The sequence below is a fragment of the Acinonyx jubatus genome, chromosome A3 (genome assembly GCF_027475565.1).
Source record: "Acinonyx jubatus isolate Ajub_Pintada_27869175 chromosome A3, VMU_Ajub_asm_v1.0, whole genome shotgun sequence".
Lineage (NCBI taxonomy): Eukaryota > Metazoa > Chordata > Mammalia > Carnivora > Felidae > Acinonyx > Acinonyx jubatus.
The window spans coordinates 88,795,447-88,814,584 of NC_069388.1; the positions used below are offsets into that span (position 1 = coordinate 88,795,447).

Here is a 19,138-nt window from a genome sequence, read left to right on the forward strand (position 1 = left end):
TGTGTGTGTGTATGTGTATATAAAATTCTATGCTCTATCAGTGCTATTGTGAAAAGTAAACGAAATACCCTGAGAAGAACAAAACTACTGTGTTCAATGGTTTTAGTCCTAACATGAATTCCTTTTAGAAACGTATTTCAGGCAAAATACTGGTGGCAAATTTCTGAACAAAATTCATAAGACGTTTTAGGGATAATAAGGTGAGCCACCCCCTCCTTCACCACTCCACTAAATAAGAGCTAATTTCCTAAAGATAAATGATGATCCATTTACTCTAACAAGCAACGGGTTGCCATGGCAATAGGTGTCTCTGAGAACACTAGAAAGCCCATCTTCTTTTTGCTCCATTGCTGGATGGCATTCATAGGATGATCTTTTCCCCATTGGAGCTCTACATGGGACTGAGACTGTTTTGGGAGCGTCAGACCCAAAGCCTGGTTTCTGCAGGACCAAGTGGGTGCCACACAGACCCAGAGTGGGCATAAGGCGGCCATGGCTTTCAGGGGCCCCAGTGGTCCCTGCCTCACCTATGATCTGTGGTAAGGAGCCACTGTCCAAATCCAGCAGCACCGTCCCCGTCTGCAAGCAGGTCCGGAGCTCGAAGAGGCTGTGCAGCGACAGTGTGGACACATGGGGCTTGCTCCAGCGCTCGCCTCCTTCCTCTACCTTTTCTTCAAACTTTATCCACCTGAAAGGGGTTAGGATGGGGCTCAGTGTGGCCAGCACCCTCTGGAGGAGCATCTGTTAGTTCCCCTCAGGGCGAGGGATGTTGGCCCGCAACTCATCTGCTGCATGTTGTTGGGACACTGGTGCTAGACTGACAGGCAGAGGATCCTGGGAATTCCCTTACTCCATCCCCACTTCCTCTGATGATGGCATGCTCAGGGCACAGCGACATCCAGAGAATGACCATAAATGGGCATGAGGGATCTTTTTGGGGTGGCAGAAATGTTCCCAAACTGGATTTGGTGATGGTTGCACATCTGTACATTTACTAAAAATTATTTAATTGTACATTTAAAATGAGGGAAGTTGACCTTAAAATATAATAATAAAGCTGTTTTGTAAAAAAAAAAAAAAAAAGTATCTGAAAGACCTAATTGTGAGACAGGGAACCATCAAAATCCTAGAGGAGAACATAGGCAGCAACCTCTTTGAGCTTAGCCAGAGCAACTTCTTACTAGACACATCTCTGAAGCGAAACAAAAGCAAACATGAACTATTAGGACTTCATCAAGATAAAAAGCATCTGCACAGCAAAGGAAACAATCAACAAAATTAAAAAGCAGCCTATGGGATGGGAGAAGATAGTTGCAAATGACACATCTGATAAAAAGTCAGTATCCAAAACCTATAAAGAACTTATCAAACTCAACACCCAAAAGGCAAATAAGCCAGTGAATAAATGGGCAGAAGATATGAATAGGCACTTCTCCAAAGAAGGTATACAGATAGCTAACAGACACATGAAAAGATACTCAACATCACTCATCATCAGGGAAATACAAATCGAAACCATAAGATACCACCTCATACCTGTCACAATGGCTAAAATTAACACAAGAAATAACAGGTGTTGTTGTGGAGAAAGGGGAAGCCTCTTGCACTATTGGTGGGAATGCAAATTGGTGCAGCTACTCTGGAGAACAATATGAAGGTTCCTAAAAAAACTGAATATAGAACTACCCTATGATCCAGCAATTGCACTACTAGGTATTTACCCAAAGGATACAAAAATACAGATTTGAAGGGGTGCATGTCCCTCAATGTTTATAGCAGCATTATCAACAATAACTAACAATGGAGAAAGCCCAAATGTCCATTGACTGATGAATCGATAAAGAAAACACACACACACACACACACACACACACACACACAATGCAATATTACTCAGCTGTAACAAAGAATGAAATCTTTCTATTTGCAACAACATGGATGGAGCTAGATGTATTATGCTAAGCGAAATAAGTCAGAGAAAGACAAATGCCATGATTTCACCAATATGTGGAATTTGGATGAACATATGGGAAGGTGGGGGGGGTGGGGAGGAAGAGGAGAGAGAGAAACATACCACAAAAGACTCTTAATGATAGAGAACAAACTGAAGGTTGATAGAGGGAGGTAGATGGGAGATGGGCTGGATGGGTGATAGGTATTAAGAAGGGCACTTGTAATGAGCATTGGTATTGTATGTAAGTGATGAATCACTTAATTCTACTCCTGAAACCAATATTGCACTGTGTGTTAACTAAATAAAAATTTTTTTTAAAGTATCACTGGAACCTGGTTACTCAGGGCTGGTCACACATGTGTTCAGTGTCTGCCTTATGTGGTGTGGTTCGCTGGGAGCAGAGAAAGCATTCCTGACAAAAAAAGTATTTCCCCATGGCTTCTACTGCGGGGCATGAAGATTCTACACCTCCACTCTGGGTTTTGGTTCTGAAAGTTCATGTTAAAATACAAATGTCATTTGGGGAAGGAAAGAAATTAAACCAAGGATGTGTAGGAATTTGTTCTTTCTGGAAGACTTGGCATCAGAAGCTGAGTTGAGGAGTGGAGTGAGATGGCCTTGGACAAGGCAGCCGTGGCTGCAGTGACCCGTATCTCCCCTGCAGAGGGCAGCACCACACAGCCTGGAAAGCTGCCAGGAGAGCAAGGTTAGCAGGCTCCATTTTGCAAGATGTCAACCCCAACTTAGTGGGTAGCTTCAAGCTATTCCAGTCAAAATCCTAAAAGAGTATTTTGGGGCCCTGACTAATTCTGAAGTTTGTCTAAAAGTGGTTGAAGAAAGGCTAAATAGGAAGAAGAACGGATGGACATGCTTTTAGCAGATAAACACACTTGCCGAAAAGCTGGAGTACTTAAAATAGTTTATTTCCAGTCTAGATATAGACAAAAGGATCAATGAACAACAGTCCAGAAGCAGACCTGGGCCCCCTATGGGAATGTAGGTTTTTATAGGAGTTGTTTAAAAGATGACCAACCTAAAAATAAAAAAAACTGTAACCTCTCAACCTACCTCTCACCAAACACAGTATTAAATTCTACGTGGGTTAAAATCTAAACATAAAATTAAATCTATGATGGAATATTATTGACTCTTAAAAAGAAAGGAAACTCTGACACATGCTACAACCTTGAAACTTTATGCTAGGTGACATAAGCAAGGCCTAAAGATAAACATTATATGATTTCCACTTGCATGGAGACCCAGGGTAGTTAAATTCACAGAGACAGAAAGCAGAGTGGCGGCTACCAGGGGCTGAGGAGGGTGGGGAGTGGGAATTTGAGACAGTAGAGAGGTTCAGTTTTGCAAGATGATAAAAGTTCTGGAGATGATGGTGGTGATGGCTGCAGAGCAGTGTGAATATACCCGAGGCCACTGAACCTTACACTTAACAATGGTTAAAATGGTAAAATTCATGTTTTATATATTTCACAATTCAAATAAATAATTAAAAATGTATAAAGAACAATACAAATATACTAGAAGAGAATATGAAAGAGTCTTCTAATATTCTTAGTTGTACAGAAAGAATTCCTAGACAAGATGTGAAGCCACAAGGGGAAAAATGGACAGATTTTGTTACATAAAAATAAACTAAAACATCCGTATTACAAAATAAGACACAGTTCAAAGAAATACAACATAGTGGAAAACTGTTACAACACACAGGGCATCAAAAAAACTGGTATCTATACTATAACAAAACTCCTTCACATTAATAAGAAAAAGTCAAATTACCCAAATGACGAGCAAACATTTCTGGAAAGAAATGAAGAGGGCCAAGAAGATTTTTCAACTTTACTGGTAATTGAGGACATTTACATTATTGGAGATTAAATGACATTCTTTATTTCTCCTATTGGCAAAAATGAAAAGGGCTGACAACTTCCTGTGTTGGTGAAAACACAAGGGGATACAGGCGGGGCACTAACTTAGTAGATGTTTATGCACAGTGCATGTGTATATAAACACAATGTGTGTATATGCTGTGTAGCAGCATGGTCTTGGTGTGGGGACTGGGCAGCTGCTTTCAACATTTAGTGTGCATGTCTTTTGCTGTAATGGTTCCATTTCTAGGAAATTAATGCAGAAATATCACAGTAGTATGTCTACAAGAATACTCAACTGCAGCCTTGTCCATTGAGGTGAAGAACTAGAGACCGCCAGTTTCCAGTAGGTCCATCGTCACATTGATTCCCTGCATCCCTGCCACAGAATACCCCTCAGAGGTCAAAAGTGTGAGGATGAATTATGCATACTGACAAGATAATACCATGCCATTTCAGAAACAAACAAACAAACAAACACACATCTATTTGTTTGGCCACATGTGTCTAAAAGTGCCTGGCAGAAGCTTTGGAAGGCTACCTGTCAAATGGTTAACAAGATGGTTACTTCTGGGGAGAGGAGTGGGTTTGCTGGTGGGGGAGGGGTTAAGAGACTTTCACTCTGTTTGGGTTAATTCATGTAGCAACAGCGCAGCCTATAGAGCCAGACAACCAGGTTTGAATCCCAGCTCCATCATTTACTAGCTATGAACCTTATCATTTTGTTTTCCACAGGAATAACAGCATTAACTAATTAATATTATTAATTAATTATTAACAGTAGCAATCAGAGCAGTGCCTGACATATAATGCTCATTCTGTTGGTGTTAGCTATTAATGTAGAAATAAAGAATATTGCTTTTGTCACTTTAGAAACAATAAAAGATAAGAAAGTAGAGGCATTCAAAGATCTTCCAACCAGAGGACACCGTGGTTGATATTTTGATGACTCCCATTATAGATCTCTGTGTGTATAAATGCATATGTGTACATGGGCACATACACAATTTTGCATTAATGACACCACTGAAAAGGCAGAATATCTACTGGACATTAATTCTTTCATGTCTATAAATACTGATATCATTTTAAAGGCTCTTTAGTATTTCACTGTGTGAATGGATGACAACTGATATGACTAATCCTCACTTGGTGGACATTTAGGTTATTTCTAATTATTCTTTATCATATACAAGGCTGGATTGAATGTCCTTGGCCCGACTCCATAATTTCCTTAGGATAAACTCTCAGAAATGGAACTGCTATGTCTGTACATTTTTAAGTGTATGATATGCATTGCCAAACTCTTCTCCAGAAAGCTTCTGCCAATTTACACTTCCACCAACGTACAGGAAACCTCACATCTCTCTGAAGTCTCTCAAACCCTGGCATTGTCAGTCTTTCTTTAAGCTTATTTATTAATTTTGGAGAGAGAGGGAACACCAAGAATTTGGACATTTCTAACAAGTTCCCAGATAATGCTGATGCTGTGATCTAGGGATCACACTTTAAGAAACATTGTCTTAGGGGGCACCCAGGTGGCTCAGTTGGTTAAGCATCTGACTTTGACGAGTTCATGATCTCTCAGTCTGTGAGTTCAAGCCCACGTTGGGCTCTGTGCTAACAGCTTACAGCCTGGAGCCTGCTTTGGATTCTCTGTCTCCCTCTGTCTCTGCCCTTCCCCAGCTCACACTCTGTCTCTCTCTAAAAAATGAATAAACATTAAAAAAATTTCTAAAAAGAACCACTGTCTTAGGATGATGATTCTTAAATTTAGGTGCACAGAAAAACACCTAAGTTGCTTTTAAAATCTTGATTTCTAGATCTATTCTAGAAATCTTGATTTCTAGATCTATCTTGATCTATTACATCAGAATACCTGAATGGAACCCAGGCAACTCTGCAATAGACTGTCCTACATAACGTTCCTGACTTGTGGGGCTCAGAGGCTAAAACAAACAGTTAATTGTAGTCAATTGTGTTTCCTGGTTATTTTGATAGATACCTGCTTCCCCCAAATAGACATCAAGTTTCTTGAGGACAGGGACCATTGTTTCCTCACTGGTGTTCCCTTACAGTCTTTAAATGCTTGCTCCTTCCTGCTTGAGGGCAGTGAGGCCTCACTGATCACTTTGGGTGAAGTCCAGTTATGAGGAAATGACTGGGGAAAAGACACAATCATAGGGCTTAAGTGTGCTTAAAAATACTTAGAATGATCTAAGCAATGATCGTCATAGTCTAGTAACATCACAAACACACACATAGACCAATGGGGCAGGAGTTGCCTCCTGATAGAAGCAGACACCTCAGACAGGAATCAGACAAACCTGGACCCAACCACCTATTCACAGGAAATACAGGGGCAGATGAACAGGTTAAGCACCATCACAGAGACACAACAAAATCCAGAATGTGGAAAGCATATGGGACAAATGCTGCTTCTTTAGCAATGACAACAATCACAAGGGAAAGAGGAGGAACCTGTAGAGAACGGCTTCAGAGACAGATCTCCCAAATGCAGTATGTGCACCAATTATATTTTTAAAATATGAGATAATCTGGGAGATATAGACACTGCCTAGATAATTCTGTGAAAATAAAGAATTAGTGTCATTTAGAAAAAATATGTGACAGTGGTATTATGGTTGTATTAAAAAGAAAGAGGCCTTTACCCCAAATAATTGAAAACAGGGTTTTGAAGACAGTCTGCGGATCAGGACCCATGGTCACAGCAGCATTATTCATGATAGCTAAAATGTGGAAGCAACCCAAGTATCCACTAATGGATGAATGGATAAGCCAAATGTGGTATATACATAAATGGAATATTATTGCGACTTAAAAAGGAAGGAAATCCTGGCACATCCCTCAACATGGATGAACCTTGAGGATATTATGCAAAGTGAAATAAACCAGGCATGAAAAGACAAATATGGTATGATTCCACTTCTTTGAGGCATCTAGAGTGGTCAAAATCATGAAGACAGAAAGTAAAATGGTAGTTTCCAGGGGCTGGAGTAGGGGAATATAGGGGAGTTACTGTTCAATGGGTACCGGGTTTCAGTTTTATAAGTTAAAAGAACCATGAGGATGGATAGTGGTGATGGCTGAATGTATTTAAAATCACTGAACTGCACACCTAAAAAATAGCTAAGATAGTACCATATTTTATCATAATAAAAAAATGGGAAAGGAAGGAAGAAAGAGGCCTTATCTTTTAGAAACACACACTGAAATATTTGCAGATAGAATGATATGGTGTATGGGATTTGTGTCAGTGTGATCCAGTGTGGGTGGAGGGGCAGGCAGCAAGGAGGGGGTAGAGACACAAGATTGGCCATGAATTATCTGGTAACCACTGAAGCTGGGTGATGGGTACATGGGGATTCATTCTACTACATACTACTTTTGTATACATTTAAATTTTCCATAGTAAAATGTTTAACCACTTTTCAGAATGAATAAAGGAATGGGCATTTTAGAAAGCCTTTGACCAAAGCCTGGCTTAAAAACACTCAGAAGCCTGATAAAATGGTTAATGTGTAATCCCAAACAACTCATTGCAAAGTGATCTTTACACCACAGTTGGCTTCAAAAGGTGGGGAATTAGAGTTGGAGAAGCAGGTCAAGCAGAAAGAAAATCTCCGGGCTGGAAAAGAACTCTAGGGATTTTGTCCAGGCCAGGGCAGGGCACCAGATGCCCTTCTCCCGTCTGGGATGGAGCTGAACAGAACCTTAAAGAGTCACATGTCACAGAAAGCAGTTCTCTGTCACGCAAAGAGGGTCTGGAATTGAGGCCTTTTCTGTGACTAGAAACTCAATCACAGATGCAATTAGAGAAGCCGCTGTTCAGTTTACACCAAGACTGATAAAAAGTGTCATGGGGCAAGCTACCAGTACAGCCAAGGCTTTCCAATACTCAACTCAGGATGTGAGAAGAAGAGGGAGGTTCTCCTTGTAGGCCCTGGAAAGGGCTAAAAACTAGGAGACCTAAATTCTAGTTCCATCCTCAGATGGAGACTTAAATTCTAACCCCCAATGACCCTGCCCTGGCTAGTGCATCTGTGGCTCTTCACCTCCCCTGCATTAGTGTCATCTGGGAGCTTATTACAAATTCCAACATCTGAGGCTGAACCCCAGACTAATGACATCAGAATCTCAAGGGCCTGAGAATCGGACATTAGGACTTTTTAAAAGGAAGACCCAGGTCTTTAAGAGGACAGTGAACAGGCCATTATGTGTGGTTAGCTAAGAGTAAAATCTGGAGAATATAGAATATATATATATATATATATATATATATATATATACACATATATATATATATATACATATATATATATATATGAGTAAAATCTGGAAAATATAGAATATATCTGGAGAATATAAGAGTAAAATCTGGAGAAATTCTGATTGGGGTAAGGTCCTTTCTTTCTGTGCTTATTTTGCATATAATCACCATTAAATTGTGTCCTGGTTAATTTGTTCGCAAAAATTCCCCTTAAAAGAGATCAAACCCTGCATCAGACTCTGAGCTGACACCCCAGAGCCTACTTAGGATTCTCTCTCTCCCTCTCTCTCTGCCCCTCCCCAGCTTGTGCACATTCTCTCTCTCAAAGTAAATAAACTTAACAAAAATTCCTCTCAGAAAATCCTAAATTCGAAGATTAAAAAAACGTAATCTATAGAATGTGAACTTTAATGTTAAGGTTATGTTGCTTCGAAACGTTTAAGACTTATATTTGTACAAATTCATTGCTTAGATGAAGTTATGTTTACTCACCTAAAAGTTGAGAAGTACATGTCCACAGTGTGGTAATTCTCCATCTACATGGCCTCCCTCACTGACCTTATTCTGTAACTCTCTCATCCCTACTCCATCATCCATTGTCCAAAGACTTGACTTCCACGTTTTAGTTACAAAGTATCAAGACATAGTGTTTTTGCTTGCTGCTAAGGCCAGTTGGTAATAAATTTTGTGACTTTAATGGATTGATTTCTTAAAAGTAATGTGAATGTGTGTTCTCCCCTATCATCCAGCAAAGCTATTTAACTGAACTTTGGGTCATATTAACACCTTGACTTTTCCAGCAGAAACCAAAGGCCAGTGTTAATTCTCCTATGGACCAATTAAAAATTTTCCTGGAGATGTGTGAGAAACCATTAGTGTGTATGTGGAGTGGGGTACCTGGATGGTTCAGTCAGTAGAGCATCCGACTCTTGATCTCAGGGCCGTGAGCTCAAGCCCCACATTGGGCGTGAAGCCTATTTTAAAAAAAATGTATCTGAAATAATATAAAAAGTTGTTTCCACCCAAGACCAGGTTCGGAAATTTGTCTTCATATCGTCCCAGAGATGATTAGGTCCAAGGATACTGACTAATGTTAACCAAGTTCACATGGATTGATGTATTAGCCCAAATTTACAATGAGATTTACAACGGTTATAGGGGTTAGGTACTGTCATCTTGCAGCCCTTGCATTCTCTCCTTACAGGCAGATGCATAGGGAAAGCCAAATTATCATCAGAAAGATATAGAATCAGAATTGAGGCTAAGTGACTCAAATGTTTAAAGACTCAGGATAAAATGTCTGGAACCTTCCATTTCTGTAAATGAGATTTGCCTGGGTCTGGGACCAGACAAGTGGACACCTCTGTCATAGACTTTTCTGGAATGAACCCCGCATGCTTTCATGGTTGACTAATTTCCTGTGATTGAAAGTCTTTCCTTTTGCTAGCATAGGAGTCCCCTCTAAGGGCCTTTGGTTATCCAGTGCGATCTGGGCACTGCTGGAGACCCACTTCTCAGAAAGAGTACCCAGTAGTCAGCTGGCAGGGATGAGGCAGAGGTGCATCATTCCAGGAGCCGTGTTGAGTGGGATGGGGGTGGTTACTCTGTGCCCAAGATCATGCATCTGGTGAAGGGTCCATCCTGCTGTACATCATGTCTTCATTCAGGGGTAAGGGGGAGCCCAGAGCTAAGTGAATGCCATCAGACACAGCTATTAGCAAATCCCTTACTGGCTCCTTCAGGGAAAGGCTTCTGGAGGCAAATCTCTCTGAAGGCCACTTGTTTGTGTGTCCAGGAGGTTTTTGTAATTACTCCCAAAGGATTGTCATTTATAGACTTGTCAGTCTCCCTCAGAGTCTGTTGGCACCTGTTCCTCACTGCCTCTCAGGAAAGGCCCTCCTCTCTACCTGGGTGCTCTCTCTCTCTCACCTGTGCTATTCAGGCCCTAGTTCAAAGGCCACTTCTTCCAAGGCAAAGCTTGAAGAGACTGCTCCTTCCTCTGACCTCCCATCCCATCTTGTGTCATTTGTCACATGGCACTTACCATCACAACGGTGGCTAAAGTTTACAGAGCACATTCTATGCACCAGACGTTATACCAAATACTTTACATGTATTATCTCATTTTATCCTCAAATCAGCCCCTTGAGGAAGGTCTGTTACTATTCACACTGTCCACGTTAGGAGACTGGAGACTCAGAGGATAATGAACCTGCTCAAGGTCATGCAGCTTATAAAAGACAATGTTTAGGGGCAAATCTTTTGACTCTAGAGGTCTGTTCTCACTACATCACAGCACTCCCCTTGGGTTTAGTTATCTATGTATATGAGCACATGCCTGCCTTTTACACTAAATCAGGGGTCAAAAAGCCCATGTCCTAGGAGTTAAAAGTGCCTCACAGTTTGCTTTTGTATGACCAGCTAGCTAAGAATGGTTTTTACAGTTTTCAAAGGGTAGTAATAAAGGAGGAAAAGGAGAAGAAAAAGAGGAAGGAGAGATCATATATGAACAGAAAGCCTAAAATACTTACTATCTGTCCCTTATAAGAATTTTGTTGACACCTGCAATAGATCATAAGCATCTTGAGAAGACATTCATTCCTGACTCATTTCAGTTCTCCCACAGGACCTAACACAACGTCCCCTAACATATTTTTAGAATGAAAGAAGAAAGGTGTGGATAAGATCAACTTTCCGAAGTTCTCCTAGACCCACAGATTAGAGCTTCCACTTTTCCACAGCCCTATGAATTGATATAGAGCAGTAGTGACAGTAGATATCCATGTACAAAGATAGGATATGATCTCTGAGGTGCTTGTCTAAGAGGGGGACAGGTTTGCAATACTCCACCACATATACTCTCATGGTGACTTGAAGAATTCTTAAAGTTCTGGTTGGCATTAGACACATGACTGTGGCCAAAGACTAGAGTACATAAAGCACATATCTTCACTATTATACATGTGAAAAAAACATATTTGGGGTGTCTGCTCTGCTTCCATACATGGGGATATGCTCCCCAAACCATGGCCAGCCTTCCCCATACCTCCCCATAACTCTGATTTGGGTCACAGTGATGGGACAACCAAAGTTGGGCAAATCCAATGCTCTTTGAAGAATTAGGAATTGGGACTGAGAAATGGCTATGCATTGTGGAATGGTCCCTTGAGTAGATGTAAACACGGAAGCTAAGGAATGGCCAAGGATAGGGACAAATGGGAGAAGCCAGCTGCAGAGAATAAAGAAGCTGCCCAGAGAGAGGTAGAGCCAGAAGCAGAGAAAAAGGACAGCTTGGTTTCCTGGGACCAAGCCTTGAGATATCTGACCATCCCTGGGTACCATGAGGTCAGCCTGTGTTCTGCTGATGCCTCCTCCTGTTGTGTAGGTTAGCTTGGGTGGGTGTCTGTTACTTGAAGTCTCAAATGTCCTAACAATGACAGGGGCATTACCTTTCCCTTGGGCATCCTACACAGGTCCTGACAGCTCACTTGAGCTTAGACTATGGTTGTGAAGCTAGACATATCAGATGGGAAAGCTCTTGACTTTAGCACAAAGAGCTCCTGACTGACAAAGCATTTTCAGGAAGGTTTATTCCTTCAGCATCTCAGAGTCTGACAGTTCTTATCCTAATAAGACAGGAGACATAACCACTAAAATCAATGTGTGAACCTTGTTTTGATTTGAAGTTGTACAAACCAACAGTAAAGGGAGGTTTTGAGACAATTAGGGAAATTTGAATGTAGATGAAATAGCATATTAAGGAATTGTTCTCAACTTTGTAAGGAGATATAATGGCATTGTGGTTGTGTTTATAAAGAAGTCTAATTTCATAAAGATGTGTACTAAGATGTTTCTAATGTCTGGGATTTTCTCTCTCTCTCTTTTTTTTTAATTAGAGAGAGAGAAAGAAAATCCCAAGCAGACTCTATGCTCAGCACAGAGCCTGATGTGGGGCTCAGTCCCACAACCCATGACCAGAGTCGAAATCAAGAATCAGATGTTCAACCAACTGAGCCACCCAGGTACCCTTGGGATTTTCTTTAAAACACTGTGGTGAAAACAAACAACAAAATGGAATTCCTAAAAGCAAACAAAAAAAGTGATGGAGAAAAATTGATATTAATCTTTGATGAAGCTGGGTAATAGATACATGGGAGCTCATTATATTGTTCTCTCTACTTTTTGTGTTTGAAATTTTCCATAATAAGTTATAGATAGATATTTAGATATTTAAAAGTAAAATATTATATACTTGGACTTAGATGAATACATATTTACATACAAATATATATGTGGATGAATCAATTGGCATCTTGGCAAGCAAAGTGGTCTGATGGTGGGGTTTCTCCCTTCTTGACAACTGCATTTGTTGGAGCCACCCGAGGATGTCCTCAGTTGTGGGGAGGTGACCCTTCCTGCCAACTAGCTTCTAGGGGTTCTGAGGAACTGCCAGCCAGTCAAGCCACATCTGGGAAGACTCCTGCCCTCTCTCCTCACATAGCTAGCCTTCCTATCCCACTCACTGGTCAGCTAATCCTATCTTAGCATCCTGAGTCCACCAGGTGGTGGCCTTGTGTCACTGCCTGGCTGTCCACACAGGTGCAGACTGGTGCTTCTCCCACCCAATGGCAGGCCCTATGAAGGTGGCCCCTTCTGGTGTGTTAGGCTTCATGCAGCCCCCACATTGAGCTGTGTGCTAACTGTAAGTGATCACTAAATCCCTGGGGCACAGACACCCTGGCATAGCCCCTATTCTGTGTTTACACAGCTCACAGGTGAGAGCACTAGTTGCAACCAGGGCCTCTGAGGCCTGGGGGAACTTTGCCCACTTCTACCTGGGCCTTGATCCAAGTTCTTATTCATATACAATCACTATTTCCCACTTGCCCGGCATAAGTGTCAGGTATCAGTGTTTGACTAGTGGAGGGACAGGGAAGGACCATGTTAGATATTAGATGTGAAAATGGCTTGATAATAATGGTGTGACTATTCAGACCAGGAAATAAGCATCTAGTCAAAGTCAAACAACCTTAAAAACTTTCATCTGACCACAAATCTCCATGCATGGCTCCACTGCAATAAAACAGGAGGCTCCTGGCACTGCTTACCTGCCTCTGAACCACCTGGCAACCCACAGCTCCTGCAGGAGCTCTTCTGCTCCCCTGTCTCCTCCAACGAGAGATGGGTCTGGCAATTACCAGCCCCCTACACTTCTGCTAGGAACCCCCAAGCCTCACTGCAGCCGCCCTGCCCTCTGCTCCTTGGGACCTGTCACATGGCTAGCAGCCTTTCTAGCTGCAGGCCCAGGGCCCCGCACCCTCCACCCAACAGCTCTCTTCTGACTCTTGCATCTTTAAACCACTCTCCTTCACCTGGCTCCTTTCTGTCAGCAGTCAGCATACTCAGATCTCTCCTGCTCACAAAAAACAAAAGCCTCCCTTGAGAGACCTCTCTAACTGCCGCCTTTCACAGACAAGCATCTTGCGAGAACTGTTCAACCGTACCCACCCTCGTCCTTCTGACCCTCTTCTCCACCTGCTGCCCCATCCCACCTGAGACTGCTCTCATCTCTCTATTCTCTGGATACTCTTCAGTTCTTCCCCCACTTTTGGCCACTCCTTCCATCCTGAATGTCTCTCTGCCCCTGGTTTCTAGTACATAGCACTCCTCGTGCTCCTCTCTGACCTCTCTGGCTGCTCCTCAGTGTCCATTGTGGATCCCATTTCCTCTGCCCATCCCTTAAATGTGAGTGACCTGGGGGTTCTGCCCTGGAAAGTCTCCTTGTCTATGGATTTAATTCCTATCCAGATGCTCATCACTCACAAATTCATGCTTCCCTACTGAGCTACAGACCTCCATATCTATATAATGACCTGATGGAGGTCTCCACTTGGAGTTTCCCCAAACAGAACATGTCCAGAGGGAACTCATCAACAACCTCCACCAAAACAAATCACTCAACACTAGAAAAACGTGCTACCCCTCCTGTGTTTCCTAAATTGTTACCACAAGTCCCCCACCTGCTCAACCTGGAAACCTGGGCATCTCCCTGACTAACCTGCTTCCCAATATGCCATCTGTCATTAAGTCCTATCAAAATTCTACCCTTTAAGATAGGTCTCAAATCCTGCAAAAAGATCAGGGGTTGCCAAGGATTAGGGAGGAGAGAGAGATGAATGAGCACATCTTTAGGGCAGTGAAACTACCGTGTATGTTACTATAATGGTGGCTACATGTCTTTATACAGTTGTCCAAACCCATAGTAGGTACGACACCAAGAGTGAACCCTAACATAACCTATGGACTTTGGGTGATAATGTGTCAATGTAGGCCCATCAGTAGTGACAAATGTACTGCTGTCATGGAGGATGTCTGTCAGTCACAAGGGAGGCTATGCATGTTCAGGGGCAGGGGGCATATGGGAACTCTGTACCTTCTCAATTTTGTTGTGAATCTAAAACTGTTCTAAAAAATATATATCTAAAAGGAATATATATATAAAATTATATGCTAAAAAAATATGTCTCAAATCCACCCCCTTTCTCTGTTCCTACTGCCAATGTCTTGGTCCAGGGTCTCATCTCTCACCTAGTCCAGCCTCCTAACAGGCCCAGTCTTGCCTCCTTTTATACATTCTCCACACTGAAGCCAGAGTGGACTCTCTCAAACAGACAATCCTGCTCCTCTCCCCCTCAGTGGCCCTCCAAAGCTCTCGGCATCAAATTCAAGCTCCACAACATGGCCTGCATAGGCCCTCCACGATTAGCCCTTACTCTAGCACAGCCACAGGCAATTTCTGCCCCTTCCTCTGTGTTCCAGAGGCCTCTCCTCTTCCCCTTTCCATACCCTCTCCTGGTTAACTTTGGCCCAACTTTCAGGTCTCAGTGTGAACACCTTTTCCTCCTGGATGTCTTCTTAGCCCCTGCTGCCTGGGCTAGGTGTCCCTACACTGTGCTTTCACAGAACCCCCCTCATCAAATGCCTGTTTGGATAATATGCCTTTTGTGCCCCATTGGACTGAAAGCCCAAGTGAGCAGGGATGGCATCTGTCATGTTCATTTTTGTATCTCCAGCACCTGGCTCAGGTTTACAGACAGTAAACACTTTGTAAATATTGGTTAAATGAATGAAGGAGGTTTCCTGACTTCTGTGCTAAGAGCTCTCAGCTTCCTACTCTGCTTTACTCCATACAAGTAGGCAGCTCTGGCCCCACAAGCATGATCCCAGGTAAGTGGTGAGACCAGAGGTCTGGGGGTGGATTCTACTCCAGATAATCAGGGAAATGATACTAGGAGGGCATTCTTCAAGATCTTAAGTGGGAGCAGTTTCAAAGTTGAGGCAAAGTTCAGGCCTTCCCCTCCATCACATGGGAGTGTGCAAACATCTCCACATGTAGGATGCTTTTGAAAGTAAACGGATATGGTTCTACCCAACTAAGCTGACCCACTTTTCCTGCCCTTCTTTCTGCCCATTCCTGGTCATCGCAGGAATGTTCTCAATGCATATGTGTCTCATAAGAACCTCTGGAAAGTTCACTCTTTTGGTTTTCTCTGAGTTGAGATCAGAGGCAGCTTGGATTTGGAATTTGCTTTCAGAACTCTTGGAAGGCTCTAAGCTCCAGCTATTTCTGAGTAACCTCAAAGGACTCTCCACACTTGGGTGGGTTCCAGCCCAGGTCATTCTCCTTCTCTTTCTGTCCTTGCAGCCAGGCAGACTCTTGAGAGAGGATGGAATTCTGGGTAAATTGTTTGCTAGAAGTGAGGGGGGGGAGGGTGCCCCCACCCACCTGACCCAGCCCTCCCTTCAGGCAAGGTCAGTATCAGCAAACAGCCAGCTGCATTTTCCTCCTGGGAATGCTAAAGAGACTGAGTTAGTAAAAATCTATCTTATTAACAGCCTGACCTACCAGCATTGATCACATTAGAAATGACGCCTGCACACACAGTCCCCATCATGTGCATAGGAGCAAAGCTTCAGTGGAGCTCAAAAAGCCATTTAAATCCATCCAGGGGTGACTCCTTCTCCAAGGGCTCAAAACATCCCCCAAACTAATAACCCCTGACAAAGCACCACCAGGGAAAATTCCTTGCGGATTTGAGATTTTTACTCTGTTAATCTCCTAACTCAATAAAGCAAACACTCCTGCAGCAAATTAAGTACTTTTATTAAAGGGTCCCCTCCTCCATTCTCTTTGATGTGGGTATAGGCCTGCAACCCTCCCAGGGCCTGAGTGTCTGTGTGAGGGGTTGTCAACCCCCTGAAACACCATCATTTTCTCCTGTTACCCCAAGGAGCCCCAGAACCCACTGGGATTTGCAGATTCTTGGATTCTGGAAACTTCTAAGACCTCTGGCTTCCCGGAGTAGATCTCACAGCCTGTCAGCTGAGGGAAATGCTTCCCATTCTTTTGTGGGGGTGTGGCCTGGCCCTAAGCACCTCTACTGTTGCAGTTTGCCTGGAGGAGTCTCCGGCACAACTGTCCAGGCCAAGGTGGACTTGTTGGCCAATGGTCAAGCCTTTCCCCTGATCTTTTTACAAGCTTGCTGGTCATACCTCCAACAGTGAGCTGGAAACCTGATGGGGTTAGCTGGAGAAAAGATTAAAGGAGGCAAGGTAGAGAAAGGGGAGGTAGGGAGGTCTGAGCTCCTCTTTTCCCCACTGTTTCCTGCCCCACATTGGCCCCCAAACTACTTCTCTTTCACATCTGGAATTGGGTTAAGCCATTTGGACTTCTTTTAGTCATTACTGTCCTCTCATTATTGGTTTGAGGTCTATTCAGGACCCTTCCAGGATCTCCTCAAATGCTATCCTCAGAAAGCCTAGCTTGTGGGGAAACCCACCAGCTTACAGATGGTAACTGTCAGATCAGATCCCTTTATATTTCAGGAGGAGCCTCCCTCTAGAAACATCATAACCTACAGTTTATCAGTTTCATTACAGAGTTCATAGTGTAGAAGGCTCTATGGATTCGTTCTCAGAGAAACTAGAAGCACTATTATTGTCTATAGAGGCAGACAATTGGGTCTCTGAGGGCCCTGAGGATTTCTTAGCAAGGGCTCTGTGGGTGAGTGTGATAGGCCCTCATGGAAGGTCTGTCCTGGTAATTGTTGCCAGTGATCCTGGATGCAGACCTTGCCCAGTGGAAAGAAGGCACTCAGTCCTTACTGGGTCTCTGAGAAGACCCTTCGCAATGTTCCATCTCTTTACTTGCCCACCTTGGACAAGAAAGGGATGGGAAGCACTAGCTCCTCAGAGGCATTAAGCCACAGTAGCCCAGACTGAGTTCTGGTCATTTGAAATGTCCTATCCTTTCTTCTCAGCCCTGAATAGATGCTCTAGTCTCTGTGGCTATCTCCATTTATTTCCCATCCCAGTGGAATTGCCTCCAGACTTATGTCTTCCCATGGAAATACAAACAGAGTCCCTGGAAGTTGGAGGAAATGGAAGGAGGTAGCAGAGAAAAATGGGGAAAGCATGACAAAGTACATAAGCCCTCAAGTTAGGGTCAGACAGGCCTGGGCTATAACCCAGACTCAGCTACCTGCATACTCTGACCCTTGTAAGCTATTTGCCCTTCTAAACCTCAGTATCCTCATCTATAAAATGGGGATAATAATAGTTCCCACCTTCTCAGGGTCATTGGGCAGCTTGAGGGAAATGAGCCCATAAATTATTTAGCATATAAAAGAGCTCACTGAATGGCTGATAAATAGAGGTTCAGGGGCTTCCAGACAGGGATTGGGGCCAGCCATGAGGCTAGGAATTCATTCCTTCCCTGAGGCCTGCAGGGATTTGTTAATCCACCCAATGGCGTTTGTTCCAGGAGAGATTGGAAGGAGGAGGTATAGGACGTCCAAACCTCCTCTTCCTCGCTCCATAGAGCAATTTACTTCCCAGATGAGTGACTGCTGGTGGGTGAGGAAGGATCCCAGGCCATGGCTGGAGCAGCTGCCAGGATCTGGGTATCCTGGTGGCTCCCAGGCAGAACTAGTCCTAGGCACAGGTGGAAGTTAGTCCATGCATTCTCAACCAGGGCAATATCAGCTCCAAAGAGGTCTCGGGAGAGCAAAAAAATTTTTTTAGGTATTACCATGGTTTGTGGCACTCCAAAGTTTAAGCCAACCTCACAGAATCATGTCCCTTAGTATTTAATTCCTCTCATTAGAATAAATTAAATCAAATTCCAATTTAATGAAGTTAATTTAAATTAAAATTTCTTAGGGGCGAGAGGCACAATAAAAAAAAAAAAAGGTTGAGAAACGTTGGTATGGTCCATTTTCTGGACTTTCTCAGCTTCCTTCCCAGGGTCCCTCCTCTCTCATTGGCCCTTTTTGCTGCCTCCTTCCTTTTCCTTGGACTCGTGGCATCATTTGGTGTTGCTGACCAGTGCAGTGCATTTAGAAGCCCACTCTGTCCCAAGCACTGTGTATGGCCAGGACTATTCCTTACTCCAATCCTCTTTTGGCTGCATGACTTCACCACGTGGTTTCCCTCCAGCTTTCTGACTCTTCTCTTCCTTCTACTGCTCTATATACACAGTTTTTCTCCCCTCCCCCCCCTCCCCGCCAATATGTGCCTCCAGAGCTCCACTCTGCCTGTCCCACCCCAAACTCTGCAGAGTCTCTTTTCTTCAGAGGCCCACTGGCCATCCCACCTGGATTTTCCATGGTATATATTTTCCTTCCTCCAGGAAGCCCTCCCTGCCTACCCTACCCCCTTGGTGCTTTCCCTTCTCCTACAGCATTTAGTTTGAACCATTTGACAAGAAAGGATATATATCCTTGTATTATTCTCTCATGGTCTCATGGATGTCTGTTCTACTTTTCCACTTGGATTTTAACCTCTTTGAGAATAAAGACAAAGTGATAAGTATCTGTTTGCTCCTTAGTGTCCAGCCCAGTCCTGGACACTAGGGAAGGCAGAAGGGGAGGTCTTTAGGGACCAGGAAGTGCTCCAGCAGAACTTAAAGTGCAAGATACCACTAGTCAATTGTCCTTCCCACCAGGAGGG

General features: G+C 43.3%; 1 protein-coding gene across 8 annotated transcripts in view; it reads right to left on the minus strand.

Moving 5' to 3' along the window:
• The window catches only part of SLC4A5 (solute carrier family 4 member 5), a 116,046-nt gene that overhangs the window by 46,521 nt on the left and 50,387 nt on the right, over nucleotides 1–19,138 (minus strand). For all 8 annotated transcript variants that reach the window (XM_053200788.1, XM_053200786.1, XM_053200790.1 and 5 more), the window contains one exon: nucleotides 528–688. In XM_053200788.1, the coding sequence (XP_053056763.1) occupies nucleotides 528–688 (161 nt within the window). The remainder of the gene's footprint in view (nucleotides 1–527; nucleotides 689–19,138) is intronic.